The sequence below is a fragment of the Apis dorsata genome, unplaced genomic scaffold (assembly GCF_000469605.1).
Source record: "Apis dorsata unplaced genomic scaffold, Apis dorsata 1.3 scaffold_416, whole genome shotgun sequence".
Taxonomy (NCBI): domain Eukaryota; kingdom Metazoa; phylum Arthropoda; class Insecta; order Hymenoptera; family Apidae; genus Apis; species Apis dorsata.
Window position 1 is genome coordinate 668,342 of NW_006263671.1, and position 23,792 is coordinate 692,133.

The 23,792-nt window shown below is 28.4% G+C and overlaps 4 protein-coding genes across 11 annotated transcripts in view; 2 read left to right on the plus strand and 2 right to left on the minus strand.

Annotated features, from left to right (window-relative positions):
• The window catches only part of LOC102674226 (myosuppressin), a 6,581-nt gene extending 5,717 nt beyond the window's left edge, over positions 1–864 (plus strand). Inside the window, exons 2-3 of the mRNA XM_006619558.2 lie at positions 176–390; positions 500–864. Of these exons, the coding sequence (XP_006619621.1) occupies positions 177–390; positions 500–588 (303 nt within the window). The 5' untranslated portion in view covers position 176 and the 3' untranslated portion in view covers positions 589–864. The remainder of the gene's footprint in view (positions 1–175; positions 391–499) is intronic.
• LOC102673693 (C2 domain-containing protein 5) lies at positions 94–11,128 on the minus strand. Of its 6 annotated transcripts, XR_422322.2 has the most exons (17): positions 10,732–11,128; positions 10,333–10,604; positions 9,722–10,119; positions 9,522–9,662; positions 9,226–9,442; positions 9,012–9,131; positions 5,473–8,033; positions 4,825–4,977; positions 4,560–4,728; positions 3,689–4,478; positions 3,315–3,632; positions 3,045–3,243; positions 2,794–2,966; positions 2,585–2,710; positions 2,363–2,509; positions 2,058–2,285; positions 94–358 (listed from the first exon to the last, which is right to left on the minus strand). XR_422322.2 is itself a non-coding variant. In XM_006619554.2 (16 exons), the coding sequence occupies exons 3-16, from the start codon at positions 10,089–10,091 to the stop codon at positions 2,199–2,201; spliced, it is 5,571 nt and encodes a 1,856-aa protein (XP_006619617.1). In that variant the 5' UTR covers positions 10,092–10,106; positions 10,333–10,604; positions 10,732–11,128; the 3' UTR covers positions 1,720–2,198. The 6 variants fall into 6 exon arrangements, 5 of the variants coding, with proteins under 5 accessions (XP_006619617.1, XP_006619618.1, XP_006619620.1 ...); XM_006619554.2 differs by lacking the exon at positions 94–358 and having other exon boundaries at positions 1,720–2,285; positions 9,722–10,106; XM_006619555.2 differs by lacking the exon at positions 94–358 and having other exon boundaries at positions 1,720–2,285; positions 9,522–9,664; positions 9,727–10,119.
• Positions 11,129–11,235: 107 nt separating this feature from the next.
• Positions 11,236–15,086, plus strand: LOC102674359 (NCK-interacting protein with SH3 domain). Of its 2 annotated transcripts, XM_006619559.2 has the most exons (9): positions 11,236–11,565; positions 11,646–11,830; positions 11,896–12,735; positions 12,809–13,011; positions 13,077–13,180; positions 13,287–13,505; positions 13,573–13,745; positions 13,823–13,920; positions 13,990–15,086. In XM_006619559.2, the coding sequence occupies exons 1-9, from the start codon at positions 11,541–11,543 to the stop codon at positions 14,078–14,080; spliced, it is 1,938 nt and encodes a 645-aa protein (XP_006619622.1). In that variant the 5' UTR covers positions 11,236–11,540; the 3' UTR covers positions 14,081–15,086. The 2 variants fall into 2 exon arrangements, 1 of the variants encoding a protein (XP_006619622.1); XR_004150998.1 differs by lacking the exon at positions 13,990–15,086 and having other exon boundaries at positions 13,552–13,745; positions 13,823–13,909.
• A 95-nt stretch (positions 15,087–15,181) lies between these two features.
• Positions 15,182–21,648, minus strand: LOC102675178 (troponin C, isoallergen Bla g 6.0301). Of its 2 annotated transcripts, none has more exons than XM_006619566.2 (6): positions 21,158–21,648; positions 19,740–19,770; positions 17,813–17,956; positions 17,540–17,659; positions 16,667–16,798; positions 15,182–15,626 (listed from the first exon to the last, which is right to left on the minus strand). In XM_006619566.2, the coding sequence occupies exons 1-6, from the start codon at positions 21,179–21,181 to the stop codon at positions 15,598–15,600; spliced, it is 480 nt and encodes a 159-aa protein (XP_006619629.1). In that variant the 5' UTR covers positions 21,182–21,648; the 3' UTR covers positions 15,182–15,597. The 2 variants fall into 2 exon arrangements, with proteins under 2 accessions (XP_006619629.1, XP_006619630.1); XM_006619567.2 differs by having other exon boundaries at positions 21,179–21,528.
• Between the last annotated feature and the right edge of the window lie 2,144 nt (positions 21,649–23,792).

Below are 23,792 nucleotides of genomic sequence, written 5' to 3' on the forward strand. Positions count from 1 at the left end.
TAATTAATCATTTAAGAATTCCAATTACATATTGTTACATCACAATTTAAAGATAAAATATTTACTATTAATATAATAAAAGATATATTTTGATAAAAATTTATATTTTATTTTATTTCATTATAAATAATAATGTACATTTATGTTAAAAATACATATTCTACTTTTTTACAAGCATGATGGGTTCAACGATTGTCATCCTTTTTTCAATGACGACCATGGCAATATTCTGCAACAATGTCTTGGCAGCTTTACCAACTCAATGTAATCCTGGTTTCCTTGATGATCTTCCTCCAAGGATCCGCAAAGTCTGTGTCGCACTTTCCAGGATATACGAGCTTGGTTCAGAAATGGAGAGCTACATTGATGACAAGGAAAATCATATAACAGGTGTTTCTTTTATTTAATTATTTATATAATGTTTTAAATTAAAAAGAATATATATTAAAGAAGAAGAAGTATTTAATATAACGATCGTAATAAAAATTATATTTTATAGGCTTTCACGAGAGCATCCCGTTATTAGACAGTGGAGTAAAAAGACAAGATGTCGATCATGTATTTCTGCGCTTTGGAAGACGTCGTTAGACATCGAGCAAATGATATTTCGCACATGAAAAAATCAAACAGTTCAATTCATCGTTCAAGCTATGAAAAAAATGTCTGCAGGTCCATTTCGAGATTCTTATTCGATAGATTCATATTATATCAATTTGTGCTTTTTTCTTCCTATAAGCATACAAAAGTAATGGGTGTCTAATGAAATCACGACGAGTTACTTGTGTATCGTGCGACTTTTATTTAGAAATTATTTAAAAAAGTTCATCTTTTCTCTCTTATAAATAAATTCAATAGTGAAAGCAGTAACAACTTGGACTAATAAAAAATTATTTATTTTTGCTTTTAGTCAGTTTTATTTTATCGTATATTTTAAGAAAATTATTATTAGCATTTATATTTTTAAATTATATCTCTAACATTAAAGAAGTATAATTAGGAGATATTAAAAATAATTAATTCTAAATATTATTTTATAGTATATTAATCATTTATTAATATTCAACAGTCAAAGTTATAATAAAGTTACAAACTGAATATTATTTTGTATCACTGAAAAATAAAAAAACCCTAGTTTCTTTCTTCTTTTTTAGGTAAATAAATAAAATATTTTAAAACAATATTTAATAGATAAATTAAGAAATTTAATTAGATGACAATTTTTTATTTAATCACATTATAACATAAGGAATTATTCATAATTGTGTCATAATAAAAAACAAACACATTTTACATTTATCGTGTGATTTAAATTTCGCACAATAAGTGTTAGATTGATGAAAAACAAATCAGTACGATAACATATAACATAAACAATGATCAAATTTAAAGAATTAGAGATGCATGCATAACAATCCAAATGTACAAGGTATTTTTTAAGCCATACATTATTAAGGATTCTAATTTTGTACATCTTATGCAGCTTTGTGTTCTACAATCTTAAAAGATTAAAAGATTGTAAGACAAATTATTTCTCTTTATCGAGAACGCTTGTACAATTTTTTTTATTATTCTAATATCTAATCAATTTAGCTTAATCTGCTAAATCTTTAAATGTTGTGACAAATTCATTTTTACAAACCAGTATTTATTCTTGTTACCTTCCGAAAAAAATTAACATTTATCCACATTAACATCAATCACCATAACCTTTTTGCAGAATTTAAAATGCCTACTTATATTTTATTATTTTTGCATTAAAAAAAAAATTAAATTCCATTCAGATGCCTAAATTATATAATTTACCTGCAAGAATTATTTACTTCGTTGGACGAAAGAATTATTTGTAAATTTATGTACAATTCGGAAGGCACCCAATTACCAAAACTACATATTTTTAGATTTCTTTAAAAGATGTTTCTAAAATCGTGCTTAATCGAACGTGTGCGTTTTGTAATTATCGATTTTGTTGATGAAAGCCGCTTGATTAAATGTACGAAATTTCATGAACTTATCTACGTTATCGTATTCGTACACTAAAAATTCGAATATTTACAAACCCTATCCTATCACGGGATTATGAGATACAAGTCCGTCCAAGACGACTAATGAAGTTCATCGATCAAAGAGAAGTCAAATTTTCGACGTTGCTTCTCAGAGTAAGGTTGTAGCTATGGAGGTGCAGAATGTGGAGGTTGGGGTCAGCAATTTGAAACTCCACATTGCTTTTCATCCGCGAAATACGATACAGATACTACATCTCCACCAACGTTTATCAAACATTGACCCTAAGATATAATTTCTTTTAATTTCATATGATCAAACGAATTTGAAACATAAAACATAAAAAAATTGTTATACGTACTTGGTTTTTATGTGGACTGTGAAGAAGTACACATTTAGTCATAAAAAACGCTACCATTGCATTACCTCCCAAAGCTGTAATATGCGCGCGAACAATTGCTAAAACTTCCATTACGAAACTATGGGTAAATCCACTTAGACCTCCATTCTATATCAGAAAGAAAATTATTAATTTTTATTAATTTACTAATTTCTATATATATTCATGTACAAGAATATTAACTTCTCTAATAGATGTGCTTTCACGAATGAAGAAGAAATTTAAATTTCCTAAGTATCTTTCTATACGACCACCTGGTAGGTAAGACAAAGGTGTTATATCTACACCATATCTTCCTTTTAAAGGCACCTATATATAACAAATCATTTTAATTATATTTTCTAAAATAATTCTTCTATTATTCTATTAACATTTTCTATTAACATATTTACATGTTTGTGTCTACGCGTTGTATGAATGTTTTTGGATCGTAATGGAGAACGAGTCCGAGATTTCAGTGATGGCATACTATGTAAGGTAGTTAAATTTAGATTACTGCTTGATGCATTATCTGATGAAACTTCTGTATGATCCACATCAAGATTAAATATCATATCACTATCATCTAAATATATAATAATTTCATTATATATGATAATTATTACTATACTTAAAAATATTTAACTAAAACTAAGATTTCTACCTAATTTTTTAACTTGATCTTTACTTGCAGAATGGCTTATCATTTTTTTTTTAGATTTATTCATTTTTATTGGATCTCCTAATCCAAGAGCCATACCAATTACTGTAAATTGTATTTCATCTGGTTCAGGAAGTGCTAACTTAAATTGCATATCACATAGGGCACAAGGAATCATTCTTCTTAATTTAAAATATACAGACTAAAACCAAAAATCAATTAATTTTTAACTGAAAAAATGATTCTAGTAAATAAATAACAACAGAAAGATACCTGCAGTAACCTGGCGAAAAATTTAGAAGGCATTGATGCAAATTGTCCAGCAGGAATTTTTGTTCTTGAAATTTGAGTAAACATTTGTAAATTCCTCACGATTTCTAAATCATCTAAGCCAGGAATTGTTTGAGTATTTACTACATGGAAATCCTCTGGGGGTCTGTCATCCATCAATAACGATATTCTATCCATATCTTCAATATCATCAACTTCTAATACACAAGTATCTCTTGGACCCACACTAAAATCTAAATCCGGTAAATCATCGTCTGATTCGTCAGTATCAGAAGTTGTAACTCGTCCATTTTCAATATCCTGAAAAATTAATTTATTTATATTATTTAATTTCAAAAATAATTAATAATACTTACTCCAACAGGTTTAAGTCGATAAAACTCTCTGTTCTGTTTGACTGTTTCAACTAAAGTTTTCTGAATTTCAGCTAATTGCTCTTCTTTATGCCAAGAATTTCCAGACGCAATTTGTGGGATAGAGGGCGTAGGTAATGCAGTTAAAAAAACAGCTGTACCCACGGCCATACCAATAATTAATCGTTCTCCAACAGAAACTTGTAGCTTTAAGCCAAATATCGCATTCATTCCCTTAACCTTTAACTTATTTAAGAGTAAACTATGTAATTCATATTCTAAAAATGGCAAGCAATCTGATATCTCCTTCGCATTTAATTCTCCTCTAAGATCCTTTTTAGCTTTACACGCAGTAGCTTGAATGATACATCCTCGACCGATCGTTAGAAGATTTTCTGGTAACTCTATAGTAGTAAACATTACATCTGGTACTCTGGCACGTTTACATATGGCGCATTTTGAAACATTTACGCGAAATGGAACGCTTGCTTCATTGTATGGCAAATGACATAGACTACATTTGCTTTGAAATTGAATCTCATGATCTCTACTTTCTGAAATATGCCTTGTTTTGCTGGTTTGTATCAAATTTGGTACAGATGTATCTGTATCACTTTTTTCTACTTTTACAGGTACAGATTTCTGTTGAGCTTTTTCACGTTCTGCTTCCGTGGGATTAACACCGGATCCTGATTGTCCTTTACTGATAAAAACATTGTCTGATTCCTGGTTTGAACTATGAAGATTGATTATTGCTGCAGTACCGTATGCATTTAATACACAAACATCATCGCTACAAAGAGATAATCCTCTTATTTCAAGTAATATCATAAGATAATATCATTATAAAATAAATTTAAATTTTAATTTTTACCAAATACTAGTTTCCTCTCTATAACCGATAACTACATTACATGCTAATGCTCTGGCATGCGATCGAACTTCCATTCTGACCTCTTTCCACCAAGCATCGCGACTTTCAGGTTCTTCTAAATTACTGATTCTTTCAAGAAGTTTCACTGATCTTGAACTTACAAGACCACCTGTCTCAAAATACACACTTTATGATTCAATTTATTTGTATAAAAAAATAAAATTGTAAAGAAACATAAAATAAAATATTTAATTGAAATGCTTACCGATATGCAAAATAAATCCTGATGGATACTGTTGCATTGTAATAAATGGATATTCTAGCATTTCAAATGCATCTTGATTCATAGTTCGTATTACAGCGGTCGATGTTTTTAATAATCCAGTTACTGATCTATCATTTGCTCCAAATGAATTGCCTACAATATTCTAATTGTTATAAAAAAAGAAACTAATCTAAGAACAAAATGTTTACTTTTTAAAAAAAAAAAAAGTCTCATAAAGTGAATATACTCAGTAAATAGTAGGCAAAGAAAGAAATGAATAAAAAAATCTTTCAATATAATCAAATATAAATTTAAAAAAAAATTATTTTATTATAATTTATAATTTTTTTTTTCTAATTATAATTAGAATTATATGAAATTATATGTTATTTTGTTATATATTGTTTCAAAAATTCCTTCTTTGTTAGTTTTAACTCACTTTATGAGTCATCTTGTAATTTGAAGTTTAATCTATAATAAATTATCTATAAATCAATGGATTTTACAATTAAAATAAAATCAATCATAGTATTATCAGTAATAATTATATAAATTATAATATTAAATTATAATTCAAATATTTTAACAGAGAAAAATGCATTTATTTTAATAATAGTATGTAATCAATGTATAATTAAGAAAGCTTACCTTTTGGAGTAACGCTCAAATCAGAATCACTGGATCTTCGATGCAATGAGGCAGTGGGTTGTGCCTTAGTTGTTGGTAACTGACATACTTTTGAGACCATAGGAGGAACAGCCGGAAGTGGATAAGATGGACTTAGAGATGCCTCATCTTGTTGCCTATGATTGGGGGAAGGAGGGGACACATACGAGTTGCAAGTTATATTAGCAGTGTTAGTAATATTAGTTAATTCTTGATCTAATATTTCTTTTATATTACAAATGCTATGATTCTCATGTACCACATGATCTACAGATGTAGATAACATTGAATAGTTAGTATCTTTTGGCTTTAGTTGCTTCAGTTCTATAATATTATTATTATTTTTAAATGAATTATTGCTATGAGTATCTAAAATTAATTCTCTTGTAGAAACGTCGCATAGATCGACTGTAGATCTTTTGGTTATGAAACTATCTCTTGAAGAAAATGATTCAGTTGTTCTGCATAAATGTGATTGAACTAATGGATCATGAATGATTATACTTTCGAGAGAGGAATTATAGGAAGAGGTATCAGGTGTAATTAATGTAGATACAGATTTATTTAAAAAAAAATCTTTAGAAAACGAAGGCACGCGCATAATTTTTGCATGTTTGTTATTTTGAAAACGTTTCTTTAAAAACTGATTATGCAAATTTTGACATAAATTCCGAGAATTAAAATTTCTATTATATAATTTATTTCGTTTTTTCTTCCTTAAATAACTATCATTATCGTTATGATGAGACGAATGTACCATCATTTTCGTATCAATTATTTTAATTAAATCTAACATACGTCGTTGTCTATTTTTATGCATCAAATAAAAAATTTCATTACCGGAAGACTGTATCAAACTTTCAATGCTAGATGAAGTTTTTAACATAACTTCTGGAGTTAATTTTTTATTTATATCTTCTTTATTTGATTTTATAGTAGAGAATTGATACTGTTGTAATGATGGAAGTGACTGTGTTGATAAAGTCAATTTTAATATTTCACGTTCCTCTAATCTTTCAAAATGTTGTTTATTTTTAAAAGAATCTTGCAAAGTGATTTTATCCACTTGTTCAATTACAGAAGGAAATTTCTGGTCTTTATCAATTTGTTTGTGCATTTCTATTTTATTTTTATTCTTAATGTTATTTAGCATTGAATATGTAGGTATTGATACTTCAGAATTATCAGCATAAAATAATTCATCATCTTTCGTATTGTTTGCATCCGTTGAAGTATGTTCAGATTCTTCTACTATAGAAATTTTATTGCATTCTTTAAATTTATCACATTTTTCAGAATCAGTAACAAAAATAGTTAATTTTTTTGCTGCATCAATAACCGAAAAATCAGGTTCTTGAACTTTTGAGAAAAAAGGAGATTGAATTTCTGTAGGCGTACTCGTTGCAAGTGCAAAATTGAAATCTTGCGAGATATCGGTATTTTGTTGTAAAGTTTGTAGAATTTCTTCATTTTCCTTATCTTTATTAGAAAATGTTATTGTCTTTTGGGTATAATTTTTTTTATTTTCCGAATTAATTGTAAAATTAACATTATGTGTCAATATTTGATGCACAGATAGATATTTTGTAAGTGAAGATGTACTTCGTTTATAAAGAGGACACATATCACTATCTGTTTTCTGCAATCGTATTTGTGACAATTTTTTTTTTAATGGAGGATATGTATTAGCTCCACAAAATTTATTAAATTTATTCATAGCTTCTATTTCTTCTTCAGTTGAAAATTTCGAATCATTTAAAATATTATAACTAGCACTATCAATCGAAGATTCATCTGAAAAGCTATTAGAACTAGATGTATTTTCTTCAAATGAAGATTCATGTTCGTTTTTCATCTGTGTTTTCGATGTTATATTATAAGTTTCATTTTTAAACTCTTCTTTATTTTCAATATTTTCTTTATATTTATCAATGCATTCTTTTGTATTATCACACATAGAATATGTCATCGATTGATGATTTTCTTTAACATTCTCTAAGGGTATATTATGTATTGACTTTATCAGAGCTGTCACACCTGTTTTAATTGTATTGTCCTTAAATATTTTTTCTTTTTTTGGATATTTAATATTTATAATAGAAGATCCAGTTAAACTGTTTAATCGAGAATTAGATTTTTCTGTATCACTTGTATTGAATAATCTTTTCAAATTTTTACGAACATCCAATATATTTTTTGTATTTTCACCTCTTTCATCTTCCAATGCTAACATCATTCTTATAGATGGATCTTGAACGATCGATTCAATTAAAATTGGATACGAAATTGTGGTTTTTTTTACATCATTTAATTTTGATGAGTTTTCAATAGATCTTATAGTGTTTAATTTACGACAAGGACATACAAATTTTCGTCGAGGACTTTTGGACAATTTTAAACGATGAGACAAATTATCCTTTATGCGCGTGGTTCGTGTTGCAGAAAAAGGATTAAGGATATTTGTGGGAGTAACGGGATATAGCGGCATATTCTCATCGAATCCTGCATGTTCCTTTCGTGCTTTGTGTTGTGAAAATAATGCCCTATATAGACACATGCAAATAGATAAAAACAAGAAAACCTAATTAGTTTGTATGAAAATTCCAATATTTTTCATTTAATTAGCGATTATAATTTTTTATCTCTTAATGATCAAAGTTGGATGCGCGTGTAGCATACCTAGTTATTCCAGTCTATTGTAGTGCTCCGTTTTCTATACACTTCGTCCTGGCTTTAATGCACGCGCATCAGACCTCGATCTAGCTTCTATATACCGGGTGTCCTAAAAAAATGATAGGTTGATTAGAAGTTTATAAAATATTATTGCAACTTTTATAGTCTACATCTGTACACTGGCAAACTCATCGAGAAATGAAATTTCTTTTTATTAAAATAAATAATAAATTATGTAAACAGAATATAGAAATAAAGATAAAAATTCTAAAATATTTATATTTTTTTGATGTAAGTAATAGTTTTAAAGACATAGGACACCCAATAGAAGTTGAAATGAGATCTAATGCACTTGAATTATATGCCAGTGATATATAAATTATCAGAATCATTTTATTCATTTATACATAAACGCATCAGACTTTGAACTATTTAGAAATGAAATAATAAATATATATTAGTCAATAAATATGAAATATAACATTAAAAAACTCTTTTTTAAGTAATAAAAATTTAATAACTATATCACTATAAAAAAAATAAAATAATTAATATTTTAATATCTTAAAATAATATTTAGAGCTATATTTTACATGCACTTAGTTAATAACAAGCAATATAATAAAAATTTCTACAAAAAGTGCAACAAGATAAACTTCATTTCTCAGATTAAATAATCAGCATTATGATTCACAACACAGAACATTTTAATATATTTTATTTTTAGCATTATATTATAGAAGCACTTAAAGTTTAAAAATGTCAGGATTAGATCACAATTGATGCAGAACTGATCTACAAAAGATTGAATTAAATGCAATATAACAAACAGTATTACATATACTTACTCTTCTATATTATCAGATGGAAGATTTAAAGTATCTTGCAATTTCACAAGTGTAACAGCTGTACCTATACCTCGAGCTACAATACCAGATTCACCTTCCAAATCAAAATTTTGTAAGTACCTAATTAAGAAAAAGTAATAAAAACTTTAATAAAACTTTAATAAACTTTAATAAAAACTTTAATTAATATTTCAGTATTATATCTTTAATTTACCCAATAACAGCATTTCCACCAAGATCTAAAGCTTTCAATCCAATTTTTCTTTGAACTTCTCCACTCAATTTAAAAAATAATGTTTGTCTTGCCTCATTTGACGCTCTAGGTGTTCTTATTTTATCAATCCATTTATATTCAGGATCATCACTAACAACTAATTCTTCTACAAAACCATGTATACTTTGAGTATGATATCCATGAGGTATATTTGGTGCTGGAAGAATTATATTATATAATATAATATAATTATATTATAAAAAAAATAATTTTTAATATTCAATAAATATTTTTACAATAAAAAAATTGTACTCCACAGGAGGATTGTCTGAATTTATTAAAATCAGAGAATAATTCTACTTTAACAATAATATTAACTTCACCACGAATTCCATGCATTGTATCATATACTGGTATCCATCCAGTCATAACAGAACCTGAAATAAAATTTTGTTAAATTTAATTAAACCTTTTAACGTAAAAAATAAATATATACCACTCTGAGATCCAGCATTGGTATTCATTGCAGCTTCTAATGTCCAAATATTTTTAACAGTAGGAGGAACACCAGGTAACAATAATGGATTTAAATTTATATAAACTTTTCCTATTGCATCATTTGCAGAATAAGTATCATGGTCCATTAATCTGATCTGCAATGGCTCATCTTGCAGTTCAGAATCATCAACTTCAAATCTGTACCATTCTGAATTCCATTGAGGATTAAGAGATTTTCTACATACATCTGTTTTGAATGTTATATTGCCAAATTTCAATTCGACATATGCATCCGTCGTATCACCAGAACGATCCATTACTGGCAGATTGCGACCCGCCAGTATTTTCACTTTTATTTTGCCTGGCATCGTGACGGATAATATCTTCAATAAAATGCTGTAATTAATGTATTATAATTTTTATAATTATAAAAAAGAAATTTAGACAATGTTATTATTTTTTTTATCGAACAACAATGCATTTGTTTGTATATATTTTAATAATAAAGGTTATGTTTTGATAATATAATTTTTTGAATGATTAAGAAATATAATAAATAATTTATAATATATAAATATAATTAATTATTATAAAAAAAGTAGTACTTACTTTCGTTAAAACAATCCATGAATTGTAACGTGTTTTCACGACACATTCATTTAATAAGCAAATTATTTGCCATATTAATATAAAATTTTAATTCAGCTAAATATTATATATATTATATTATAATCATTTTAACATAAATTTAAAATTTATTAAGTTAAGTAAAGTTGAACTGATGTTTGTTTACAATTACATCTTTCAGATAATACATTACGAGCTCATGTTATTTCACACAAAATTTCTTTAGATACAATAATAAATTTATTTCACACGTTCTATAATATACACAAAATGATATATAAAGAATTTTTTGTTTATGAACAGCCATAAAATATGTAAATTTCTACTAATAGTGTTAAATATTAATTTTATTGATTATTTCACTGTCGCTAATATTCTTACCCTATCGTTTTACCAATTACGTTTGAAATCCGAATATTATATGATAGAACATTATAATTGGAATTGGATAGTACCCAGATTATTGCTCTTTACGAAATTCGTATGGTTTATCACGTTAAATGTAAAGTATGGTTCGATTTAGAATTTCTTCTATATTGCAATTTCTATTTCAGGTTAAAAGATATTGCGAAAACTATATTTTAGTTTCAAATTTATAACTTTATTACCTACTGAGTAATTTCAATCGATTATAATGTGCAAGTAATTTAATGAAATTTATGTTATAAATTGATTCAAGATAATCCTTTTTGTAAAAGAACAAGATTATTTGATAATTCTCTTTTAAAATCTCTTTTCGCGATATCTATATTTGGGTATTTAAAAATACCCAAATATAATTAAATTAAATACAATTTCAATTTTTTCACTGCTATATTATATTTAAAAAATATATTGCTATCTTTATTTGAGCTAACTTCAACATATCTTGAAACGGTCTTATAGATATAGAGGTATATATGCAAAATTTTAATCTGCCCATGCGTTGAGAAGTCTTCGTATCATAGATATTGCTATTTCAATTTAGCATCATTCACATTCGGCTTATGCCAATCTTACGATATAGAGGGCCCTCTCGAATTCATCTATATAGTTAGCCAACAAAAAAAGACACCGTAGAAAAATAATATGTCGAGCAGGAATGAAAGTGAAATTAGTGAACGGAGGTAGGCGGTTCTCCGCCCGTTTACTTCTCACCTGGGCGTTGTCTCTTTGAGAACAAATATCACTTTCCATTTCAATACGTGATCATGGGTGACAATTCCATGAGGTTAGGTAAGTCGGATAATCGATTTTTCTGCAGTTATCAATTTCTGCATATTTTTATCTAATATTTTTTATCAATCATTTAATAGAGAATTATGAAGTGCTTAAAGCTCTCTACGATTTCAAGGCTACATTCGCAAAAACCCTCAGCTTTCAAGAGGGCGATTATTTTATTTTATATCAGAGCAATACTAAACAAAGAAATTGGTGGCAAGTCGTTAATAAGGACGGTCAAATTGGATATATCCCCTCGAATTACGTCACCACTGTAAAGGTAATGAAATTATTATAATAAATAATTGAAAATCTAAAAAAGATTAAAAATTAAATATTTTTTAGGTTCCATCTCAAATATTGATTGAATTTCTAGAAGATTGTATAGAAAATGTGAAAACTGAAACTAAAAAACAGACTGGATTGCATTTAGACAAACAAGATCTTCTTTTGAGATTAATAGAAAAAAAGAGACAAGCAGAAACTAATAAGAAACCTAAGAAACAAGCTCCAATGCCTCCTGATTTTGGAAACACAACACCTAAAGAAATATGTTCATCGCTTGTTTGTAATACTCAAGATGGAGATATTAGTACTGTTCAGAGTAATACTTCATACATGACAGCACAGACAACTATGCATTCTAATATAGGGAAAGAAGAAGCACCAGTTGTTCCACAATGTCAACGTACATCTATAAATGACCAAAGGGTACAATCTCTTTCACGTCAATCTTCTTCTGAGACACAAAAAATTCAAACAGAAATTCGTAAAAGTCCTTCTCAGAGTAATTCTCAACATACCCCTATTAGTTCACCTATAAAGAAAAAAACTTCATTATGTGATATTAACTCTCATACTGCTTATCAATTACTTGACCAAGTACGTAGGAATACTCAATTAAGTTATGAAATGTCAAAAGTAGCAGTAACAGTAGTTGTTTCTGGCCTGCAACAATTGTTGCCTCAAAATGTGAGCCATTATTTTGATGCATTATTGCATCAATTAGAAACACCATTTACTGTATCACAAATGAGCATAGAGGAAACATATGATGCTAATAGATTGAAAGTAATTTTTACAGAGCTTACTTCTTGTAAAGAAGATTCTCAACAGAGAAATTGGATGCTTTATGAAGATGAATCTATTATTGTTGATTATATAAAGGAACTTACTTCTATATTGGTATGTTAAATATTACATTAAAAAAAATGTAATATTATTTTCAAATAAATTATATAATTTATTAATTTTACAGACCAATGCAGATGCAAATGTATCTAGATATGTTTTACAACAGAATCAATATAATGGAGTTAATATACTGATACAATATTACCAAATGGAACCAAGATGGACTATTAGACAATTACTTTTGCAATCGTTTGGAGTAATGTGTAGTTTAGATTCTGTTATCTTAACTATAATGTTAAATAGTATATTACCTATGGAATTAGCAAGGTAATGTTTAGTACATTATATTCATATAATATTTGATTAACAACTTAATATGTATTTTTCAATAGAGATATGAGAAGTAATTCCAGAAATGTTACAAAATTAAATTATTCTTCATTATTACTTACTATGATTTTTTCAATGGGTGAACCTATGCCAGTTACACATTTGGGTGAGTAAAGTAGGTAATGTGTTATATCTGCTGTATTTTTATCCTACTTCTCCCACCTTCCTTTTTATTTGTTACAAAATATAATTCTATTTAAATTTTATTATAGAGCAATTAGGTCCGGATTTTATAACATTTATTTTGGATTTAATTGAAAATCCTCCTGATATGGATTTGGAAGATCAAATTCCAGATTTGTTTGTAAATTTAATATTATCATACAACTTACAATTCACTAACTCAGAAAATATAGTTTTGAATGCGTTAAAGGAAAGAACAGTGGCAAAAAATTTTACTGAAAAGATCTTACTTTTATTTAATAGAGAAGGTAAAACAAAATAAGACGTATTTTACATAAAATAAGTAAATTTCAGCGAACCTATGATCTATTACAGAGGATCCTGTGCGAATATTCGATCATGAACCGTCGCCACCTCATTCTGTATTAAAACTATTTATCGACCTATTTAGCAACGATGTCACAGCAGGCCTCTTCTATACAAATGATGTATTTGTTTTAATCGATATTATATTGCGTCAATTATACGATATGTTTCCCGGTGATAAGGTATTGAAAAATATACAAAATTTTATTATCAATATAGAATCAATATAGAAAAAAACATACAATTTTTTATTTTATAGCGTAGACAATATTTGGAATTATGTCGAAGAGTATTACGTACTTCGAGCTATAATGAACATAAATATCGTTCAGAAGATCTCTTGAAATGCTTTACAAGGTCAGTATTTGTTATGATTTTATTTTAATCATAATTATTAAAATAATAATGAAAAAATGTTTGTTATAGAATATTCTGTGAAGAAACTGGAGAGAGTCAAGAAGATCAACAATCGGTGCGTGAAATTAGCAATGAATTTCCACATTTGTTTAAAATGTGACCTTTATCGTCGCCCTCCGACAATAAAAACTTGGAGGATGATGATTTGCAAACTCTTGTATAAGGTTCCGGTACGTACAATGACGAAGAATGACGAAGAATCAAGTTACCGATCAAAAAATTTCTTTATTTTTCTAATACTATTTTGCAAATATTTTGCTCAGCCAATAATATATCAAAGACGCACACATAATTCGCAGAACTTTAAGTGCATGAGATTATATTTTTCCCGTTTTAATCTTTCTAGTAAACATTACTATTTATTCTGATTAAAAAAAAAGATACAGAGAAGATAAAAAAATATATAAACCAATATTACATCACAATTTAAAAATCGTTGTATATATATATATGTATATGTAAAAGAAAAATGTTTATCATTTTAAGCATGTGAGGACCATTGGAAGTATATAAAATCATTCCAAGTACCCTGATAGAGATAAATATAAATTAGTATATATGAAGTAAGATAGCTCAACTGCACGAATAAAATTAATGAAATATTGGAATTATTGCTCTGATATAATATTAAAAAATTTAAAACATAGTTGAAATCATCAATAAAAGTTCTCTATGAAAATTCTTTGTGAAAACAAAAAATTTTAGTCCTAATTGAACTAGTTATAATCTCTTATATCTGATTGTATAGTCTAGTCTACATTTATGCGAGTAATATTCTAAGTCATACATTATTTTCAAATATTTGATTCTCTCTTATGATGCATTAACATATATATTCTAATAATATATTCTAATAAAATTTGTTTAGCGAGTGATCTTTCGAGAAATTAGAGAACTTCAAAGATTCTAAGAACAAATTTACAGTAAAACTTTATAGTTTATTAGTGCCACTATTATAGTTATTCTAGTCTATTGTTAGCAACTCTATTTTTTTAAAAATATTATACTATGTTACGTTTATGACTATTGACATGTCAATTATGAAGAAATTTCAAATTATTGTGATTATAAATCAAATGTTAAAGAAATAAAAAGTTTAGGCAATCAATCATTTGATTTTGTTTTTTCCTGAAAACTACTAAAATAAGCAAATTATTATTTTAATAACTTTTATTAAGAAAAATAAATTTCAACATATATCTTTTTAATAGCGTTTTATTAACAACAAATAAATACTGTCCATGAAAAACTTAATAGGCGCGATGCAAATGTATTGGAACTCGTGATTTTTATTACGTTTACAATACACAATAATCACAACTTGCGTACGAAAAAATTAAGTTAAAGTACTAGTTAAAATAGAAGAAAAATCTGTAGACGCATTCCCATGACACTGAAGCCATACATTTAAATCGTCCCGAGATATGGCCAACAAACGAAGACGCGTCAAAACGTTGGAAGACATAACCTTTGCACATTTTTAGGCACCGTTCTTTTTTGCATTGTAACTTTTTTTGTTTTTTTTTTAAAAGACACGCAGATAATTTGAGAGTTGAATGTAATCGTCGCACTTGTATTGTCTTTGAATCGTAACGAATCATCAACATGTAAGAATATTTATTCTCCGGTCATCATTTCCATGAATTCTGAAACAAAACATTTTAATTGCTTAAATTCCAAAAATCAAATACAAATAAAATTTTTAGTTATATTTTTAATTGTTTTATTTAAAAAAATAAATAAATATTTTTTAATTTTGAATATTATATTGAAAAAATTAAAAATATTTTATTTTTTCTTTTATATAGCAATTTTATATAACAATTAGAGAATAGTGAATATGTTTGTAATATATATCAGAAAAATATTAATATATAGCTTGTAATTGATTCAAACAAAAGTAAACAACTATATAATCATCTCTTATATATGTCCATGGACATATTTGAGACATTTTTATTTGTGACTATTGGCAATGTTGTACAAAGATAAATTATTGTTGATACGCAATGCATTTTGTTTGTTGTTCTAAGAAGATGCCAGGATTTCTGTATTAAAGTTGGAGTGGTTATACCAGGATAAAAATATATTATAATTCGCAATCATTAGAAAATTTAAAAAATTGAGTGATTTTACATAAAATTAGATTATGATTTAATATTCTAAACATTGAATATACCGAATAATCTTATGCAAATTCTATTTTAGTAACTTTCATATTAAACAGAAGATAAAAAAAATATTTAATAAGAAAAAAAAATGGATTATCGAAATAAAAAATATTTGATAAATAAAAACTTTCAAAATTTTAAAACATTATGTTGATTTTTTAACTAAGTACATAAATAGTGATATATTATTAAGTGCGATAATATCGAAAATGTACATATTTATGTACATGCATATATCAATAAACTTCGCATCAATGTATATTGCTGAAGAAGCATTCAATAGACAACATATACAACTTCTTCAATATGATAACAAATGTTTTATTACTATTTAATTGATTACTAACTATATTTTTATGAATACATTTATCAAGAATTGAAATAGTGATAATTAAAAATACTTTCATAATATCGATCATAATAAGAATAGTTTCGAATCGATAAGTATGACCTATCAAATTAAATAAATTCAATTATCTTAAAAATACTTATTAATTTATTATATTTTTTCTTACCATCAAAATCAACAGTACCAGATCCATCAGAATCGATTTCCTCAATCATGATATCCAGTTCTTCATCTGTTAATTGATCGTCCAATTCCCTAAGGATCTCACGTAAGCATGTAGTCGGAATATAACCATTTCCTATAACAAAGTGTTCTGTTTAAGTATCAACAATATCTTTCAATAATAAAATTGAAAAAGATGATTTATTATTATCTATTAATGAAGAGGATAAAATCTTAAACGAATAATCGCATTAATATATGTACATCTAAAAATTTTTGGCTCGATCGTAATTCATGGAGACTTCGATGACGAAACGAGCCCATTTCTTGGCCGTATTCCCGGAGGCATAAGTCTTCTCAAATTCGGTCGGCTTTCATTCCCATAAAATGAAACGGAGACCGGTACTGTTTTTACGCAGCAAATTTCGGAGAATTGGCTATTCTCGGCCGTTTAATATATCTTTTTTATTCTTATTTTGCGTCATTTTTCTCTTATTCTGTTTATTATTTCAATCCCTAATTTATCGAAAATCGCAAATGATTATAGTGAGTATATATAATGATTTATCCGTTGTTAATATTTTAATAAAAAAAAAAATAAATTTTATAAAAAATTAGTGTCAAAAGTAAGTTGAAAAAATAGTAGAAAAAAAATATTGAAATAGAAAAATTTCAACAAAAATTTCTTTGATTCAAATAATATGATTAAACTTAATCTTTCATTTTTTTGCTACATTTTTATATTTTCTCCATAATATAAAACAAATTATAAAGCAATACAAAAAGATGCAAGATAATGAAAAGAAAAGTAAGATAAAGTTATAAAATAAGATTACATTGTTATAAATAAAAATTATACAGACAAATATATATTTACCTTCTTTATCGTAGAGTCTGAAAGCTTCTCGAAGTTCTTTTTCTAATGCTTCTGCATCTTCTTCAACAATGAATTTCGCTGCCAACGTAACAAACTCCTCAAACTCAAGACGTCCAGATTCTATGAAGAAAGAAGTAAAATTTCATTCAGAAATTTATTAATTTACTCTTTTATTATACCAATTATAATATCTATCTTAAATTATCATAATAATTATAATTTTAAATATCACGATCAATAACGTTTGATCAATATTGGATTTGAACTACTTACTGTCGGCATCGACTTCTTCAATTAATTCGTCGAGAATTTTCTTGTTAAAAGGTTGACCCATCAATCTGAGAATATCAGCCACCATATCAGTGGGAATGCTACCACTCTTCTCCCTGTCAAAGCTGTCGAACGCTTTGCGAAGAACTGAAAAATAAAGGTAGAAAAAATTTTTTAAGAAAAATATGATCAATCTTAAGTGTTATTTTATCGCGTTGAAAGCTGTCTACGACTACAGTTACGAATTTAGAAACCGATGTTAATGCCCTTTCGCTCGTAATTCTGGCTCAAAGCTTATTTGGCTTGATGCACCATCGTTCATGCTAGTTAGAATGTTTATTTATCGTTGTCGACCGGCTGGTGTAAAACTAATTTATGCGATAGTTTGTTTTTTATTGACCTTCTAGTAATCTTTTTTTAAAAAAAAAAAATGTTTCTTATTATTTTCATTATACAGAAGACAAGTAATTTTTTACATTAATCAAAAAAAATGTTTTTAATAATCAACAGCTGAATATTATTAAGTTCGATGAAAAACTAAAAAAAAAAATCTATACACATTTACTAGAAGACAATTGTCTTTGTCGCGTTATTATAATTCGAATATTTCATTTTTTAGAACCAGAGGAACATTACGAGCTTCTATTTTTTCATTCTATTAGAAATTTCTTTCCTCTATTTTTACCAATCCGATTCCCTCCGATCGAATCGTCACGCGATACCTTCTCATCATACTAAGGCGGTTCTGTAGCTATACATAGGCAGCCTATACTGGCTGCCCCCGATCGAATTGAAGCATAAATAAACTCTAGGAACGTGGCGTCTAGATAACTTATCTGACCTGTTTATTCGTTGTTCTGTTTTCATTTTTTTTTTCCTGTTTAAAGTTTGAAAAAAAAAAAATCGAAATCGCAGATACCTCTACATCGACAAGTTATTTTAATAAAAGTAAAAAAAGAAACAAATTTGTAATGTATAAAGTCTTTAAAAAAGAGAACATGAAATTAGGATGAAGTGTTAAAAATCAAGTTCAAAGATCAAGAAACAAGAATTAATCATCAGTTTTTAATGAAAATTCGTTCCCAATATATATTTTGGAAATTTCCCTCCTATAAAACACGATGTTTTCTATTTTTTTTTTTTTTTCTCCCTCCCTGTTTTCAAGTCGTATAACTTCGTACAATGTATGCTATACGAAGTTTTTACGCAGAAGAAAAAAAAAATTTTTTTTTTCTTTTGCGTAAAAACTTCCTAAAACAAACATTTTACAAAATTTTACGGCTTTAAAAAAGCGAGGGAGGAAAAAAAAAAAAAAATTTTTTTTTTTTTTTTTTTTTTCTTTTCCTCTCTCGCTGTCTCTAAGCTGCTCGATAAACAACGAGATTACACGGTTCCCGTAAATACAGAGTTTCTTTGTTCTAGAGTTGGCATACGAACAGAGGCCGATTTCCTCCGGGACACGAGACGTAGTTGGCTTCCGACATAAAACGATGAACAGTGAGTGTACCTAAAGATAGACGGTTCGGTTACATCGGCGCGGGATCTTCCGGAACGATTGAACGAGCCCCCTTGTTCGCCAGGCAGAAGGGTCAGGAAACGGGCGAAAGGGAAACGTGACGAAGGAACATCGGGCCTCCCGATTAAATTTAGCGCGCCCGTGTCCAGTAAACACGATACGATTTCGACGCGATTGAAATACCAAGAATGGTGCGCCGAGGCGGTGGTGGTATCGTGACCGATGTTCGAAGCTTTTATTTTTGAATTTTTTCTTTTCTCGAATTTTCTACGATTTTTCTTTTCTTTTTTTTTTTTATATTTTTTTTTTGCAAGATGATGGAATTTGATATTTAATGATGAACGATGATTGGTTAAAATTGATCGAACGTTAAGAGTTAATATTTTTTTTTTTTTTTAATATTTTGATACGTACCAGCAATTTGTTCAGGGGGAAGTTCGTCGGCCTGCGAACAGAGAAAGATGAAATTTGATATCTCTAATATCAGGGATCGGAAAAGAGAAAGAAAATTCTAATTGTGAATCGTTCTTAATATCGATCATGTCTAAACATTTGTGAGATGAAGAAACATTCCGTTACTTTATTAAAATTAATTTTGAAGAGATTTCGAAATAGACGTGCATGGTTAACTAATGATTTTTTTTTTTTTTTTGAAAATTCGTGCATTTTTTTTTCTCAATCAAATATTATTCTTTTTATCTTACAGTTGAATTTAACCGGAAAAAAAAGAAATAATTTTACGATGATTGAATATAGTAGAAACGATCGTGAATAGTCGGACATCGGGCCGTGTTCCTTTTTCCTTGTTGATTTCATTCGTTTTATTCAATAATTTTTCTTTCTAATTTTCCTCGTATCGTATAATACGATAAATATCACGTATATATATATATATATATATATGTATATATATAAATATATATATATTTATATATATACATATGATTCGATTTTATTTTAAAGAATAAATCAACACGAAAAAAGAAAGGTCCGAGAAAGTTCGCCATGTAAGAAACAATCACGTTTCCACGACCTCGCATCTCTGGACCATAATAATTCCCGATTTTAATCGATTGTTAGATCATTGTTACTGTTTAGACAGATAAAAAAAAATACTAAAACAAAAGTCAGAACAGGCGAGAAAAGATATTATACGAAAGAAAAGAAAAAAGAATAAAGAAAAAAAAAAAAAAAAAAAAAAAAAGAAAGAAAATAGTGGGTGCAGGCATACTGCAGCGGAAGCGGAGGAATTGGTGTTTCAAACCATTATTAATTTAACTCCTAAAGCAAATGATGGATGATTGATGGTTTAATACGTGTAAAACGAAACAAATGAGGTGCATCTCGAATTTCTTTTCTCGAAAGAATCACGTCTCAAAATTAACACGTCTCCATCTTTCATGGAGTCTCTTCCAACTTTAACGGAAGACGCACAAAAAAAAAAAAAATCTTTTCTCCACGCGGAACAGAAGATTTCTTTTAAAATTAAAAAACTACTTAAATTCTTACGTTGGAATAAAAGTGAAATAAAAATAATATGGTAATCGATATATAAAAAGAAAAATCAATTTCTTTTATAACAAGAAAAATTTTTCAATATAGTATATATATATATATATATATTCCCTCGATCAAATAAAATAATTCGAAATTCCAATTCGTCCGACGATTACAAGACAAGAGTGAAGAGTGAAGAGTGAAGAAAAACCACAGAGATAAGGCGAGGCACAGTGATGAATTAAACCAAGAAAGAAAAGAAAAAAATACAATAAATAAATATAGAGAGAATGTACAAGAAGAAAACGTGTATGTTTACCAGGGCGACGACTTACGATATCATCAATAGAACATACCATGGTGGCGCGATTCTCTTTTTTTACTTTTATACTTTTTTTTTACTTTTTTTTATCTTTTACTTTCTCTTTTTCTCTCTTCCTCTCTCTCTCTCTCTCTCTCTTTTTTATTATTAACAAGCTAATTTATTTAAAGAGATGAGAAGACTTAAGAAACACTTTCGGCTGGACAACAATTGTCGAAATACGACGAAAAAAAATCGTCGTGGAAAAAGTCGCGAACTTGGATTGTTGTACTCGCGACGAAAAGAGAAATTGTTCTCTACGTGATCTAGAAACTGGTAGATGGTATGGTTGCTGTCTGTCGAACACTGTCACGAGGAACGGCCATCGTCGCGGTAATATTCGAAAACGAGGATATAGCGGTTGCGTAGCGATGCCGGACCGCACCCCGCAACCTCCAGCCAATCGTGAGCTCCTTCTATACGTTTGTTCACGGGCCTTAAAGCTTTTGGAAAGGCGCTTGCGCTATTTCTGGGATGCAGACGGTGCCGCGAGGCTCGAAATCAGGGCCGTCTTTTCGTCTCTCGACGTTCCAGCCATCTCGCTCTCCCTCTTTCTTCCCGTATCTTTAAAATTAATTTTTATCGCAATCGTACGATTGTGATACTCGTATGCATCATGAATCATCGCATCTTTTTTCTATTCCAGTGATCTTGGACAGAATAATTTTGGAGGTTAAGTAGATCGAGATTGGAATTATGGATCGAATAATTTTGAAGATCAAATTAATTTGTGCTTCAATCTAAATGTAAATTTACGGAATTGGCAGAATATCGAAGACTTATTGTATATTATAAATTGCTTTAATTGACAATCTGGAAGGAATAAGGAAAAGAAGAAAAATTTTTGTCGCCGCCTTTGTTGTTGTTGTAAACGGATCATAAAAGAGGAGCGAGAATTTTTTTTTTTTTACGAGGAAAGTGCACCGTTGTAAATAATTTAAGATTGAAATTACGAAGCGGAGGAAGGCGGCGGAGAAATGTGACGGAATGGATTCCTTTTTAATTTTAGACACCCGCTGGAGCAACATATTCACTCGAGTCTTGTTCATTGAGACGACTATGCGCGTATACGTCTTTTTAAAAAGAGGAGAACGATATTGCTGCATTGGTACGAAAATAGAGAATGAAAATTTTGCGATTTGCGTAAGCCACGGAAGAACGACAAAGGCATAAAAATTCATGTGGAACTTATGGTTTGGAATCGAGACAAGATCTTGTTACGAATATCAAAATGTTACAGCGTATTATATCTGAGAGTAACGTTGCATTGCTTCGATTAATTGAAAGATGACGATTGAAATTTCGATCGTTCGAAATGTTGATCGTGAAAAAATTTCAAAATTTAAAAAACTCGTGCTTGAATCTTTAACAGGCTCGCTATAATTCTAAGATTATGAATAGATTTGAATTAATCGCGGATTATAAAGTGATTAAAAAATTTCTTATATTCATATTAAGACGCTGCTCAACTTCTTTGTGCTGCATAGATTTCAAATTTTGATTGTATACGCATATTATATTCAAATCAAACGGTTAGTTTTCTGGGTGCATGATGTAATTATTTTGAATAGAAATCCAGCAGCACATAAAATCGCATAACATTGACCGATTCGTCTGTTAAATGCTAAAACGCGAACCGAACGAGCAATAGAAAACTCATTGCGCGTTAAAACTCAAGACTATATCTTTCCTCGAAAGATTCCATCAATAATGGCAAACGTTGGTCACGATTTGTAATAAAATATTTAATAAGATGATTGTTATTGATAATTGTTGCCGAATAATAAAGGATTGGATTCGCGCAACAATCAACGGGTTATCTGGAGAATGTAGTTTGAGATTTGGAAAAGATCCAAAATATATGCAACTGAATAATATGTTGCAGTAAATCTTGTAAACTATTATTTATTATTGAACAGAGTAATTGTCGAATGTTTAATCTAGCTGTTGAGGGATTCTAAGCTTTGGTAGGCTCTAATTTTCTAATGTTTCCTATGCAATAATTGAATCGCAGTTTATTCAAAGAATATTGTGAAAATTACGCGAATATCACGTGGCGACATAAATCAAACAAGGAAACTGATATGTTTTTGCCAAATGCATAGCTACAATTGCGCCAATATGAATTTCTCACGTTATAACAACCTTGCAAAATTATTCCGTGATATACACATACTAAATGCTCTAATAAACATAAATTTATAAATCTTTCATTTCTAAAATACAAGAATTTTAAATATTATATTTCAACAAATATTAATTTAAATTACGAATTATATTATACAAAATATAACAACTATTAATGCAACAAAATGCAAATGATAATAGTATGATATAAATGAATGTTTGCATTTTCACTTCTGCATAAGAATAGAATATACAATTTGGCGAGAGATTTTCTTTCGACGGGTTATACGTTGGCATGTGTCCAAGTTAAACAAGCAAATAAAGCATTAGAATGGTCGTGTTGGACTGCATATAATGGATTACAATCTGCGATCCGTTATAATTCGTCATCAGTAATAGAATCAGTTTAATTAATTCGAACGAAAATATTCAGTTGCCGCAAACGACGGTAAATTATAACTCGAACTGTTGTAATGCAAATA

Bases quoted from the DNA above. Each gene is read 5' to 3' on its own strand.
- LOC102673693 (XM_006619554.2), bottom strand. From the start codon at position 10,091: ATGCCAGGCAAAATAAAAGTGAAAATACTGGCGGGTCGCAATCTGCCA. The intron at 4,978-5,472 runs GTAAGCTTTCTT...AGAATATTGTAG, and splicing joins TTTGAGCGTTACTCCAAAAG to GCAATTCATTTGGAGCAAAT. The intron at 2,967-3,044 runs GTAGAAATCTTA...TTATATATTTAG, and splicing joins AGATCAAGTTAAAAAATTAG to ATGATAGTGATATGATATTT.
- LOC102674359 (XM_006619559.2), top strand. From the start codon at position 11,541: ATGGGTGACAATTCCATGAGGTTAG. The intron at 13,012-13,076 runs GTAATGTTTAGT...ATTTTTCAATAG, and splicing joins TTACCTATGGAATTAGCAAG to AGATATGAGAAGTAATTCCA. The intron at 13,181-13,286 runs GTGAGTAAAGTA...ATTTTATTATAG, and splicing joins TATGCCAGTTACACATTTGG to AGCAATTAGGTCCGGATTTT.
- LOC102675178 (XM_006619566.2), bottom strand. From the start codon at position 21,181: ATGGTATGTTCTATTGATGATATC. The intron at 19,771-21,157 runs GTAAGTCGTCGC...CTCTGTTCGCAG, and splicing joins TATGTTCTATTGATGATATC to GCCGACGAACTTCCCCCTGA. The intron at 15,627-16,666 runs GTAAGAAAAAAT...GTTTTGTTTCAG, and splicing joins TGGTACTGTTGATTTTGATG to AATTCATGGAAATGATGACC.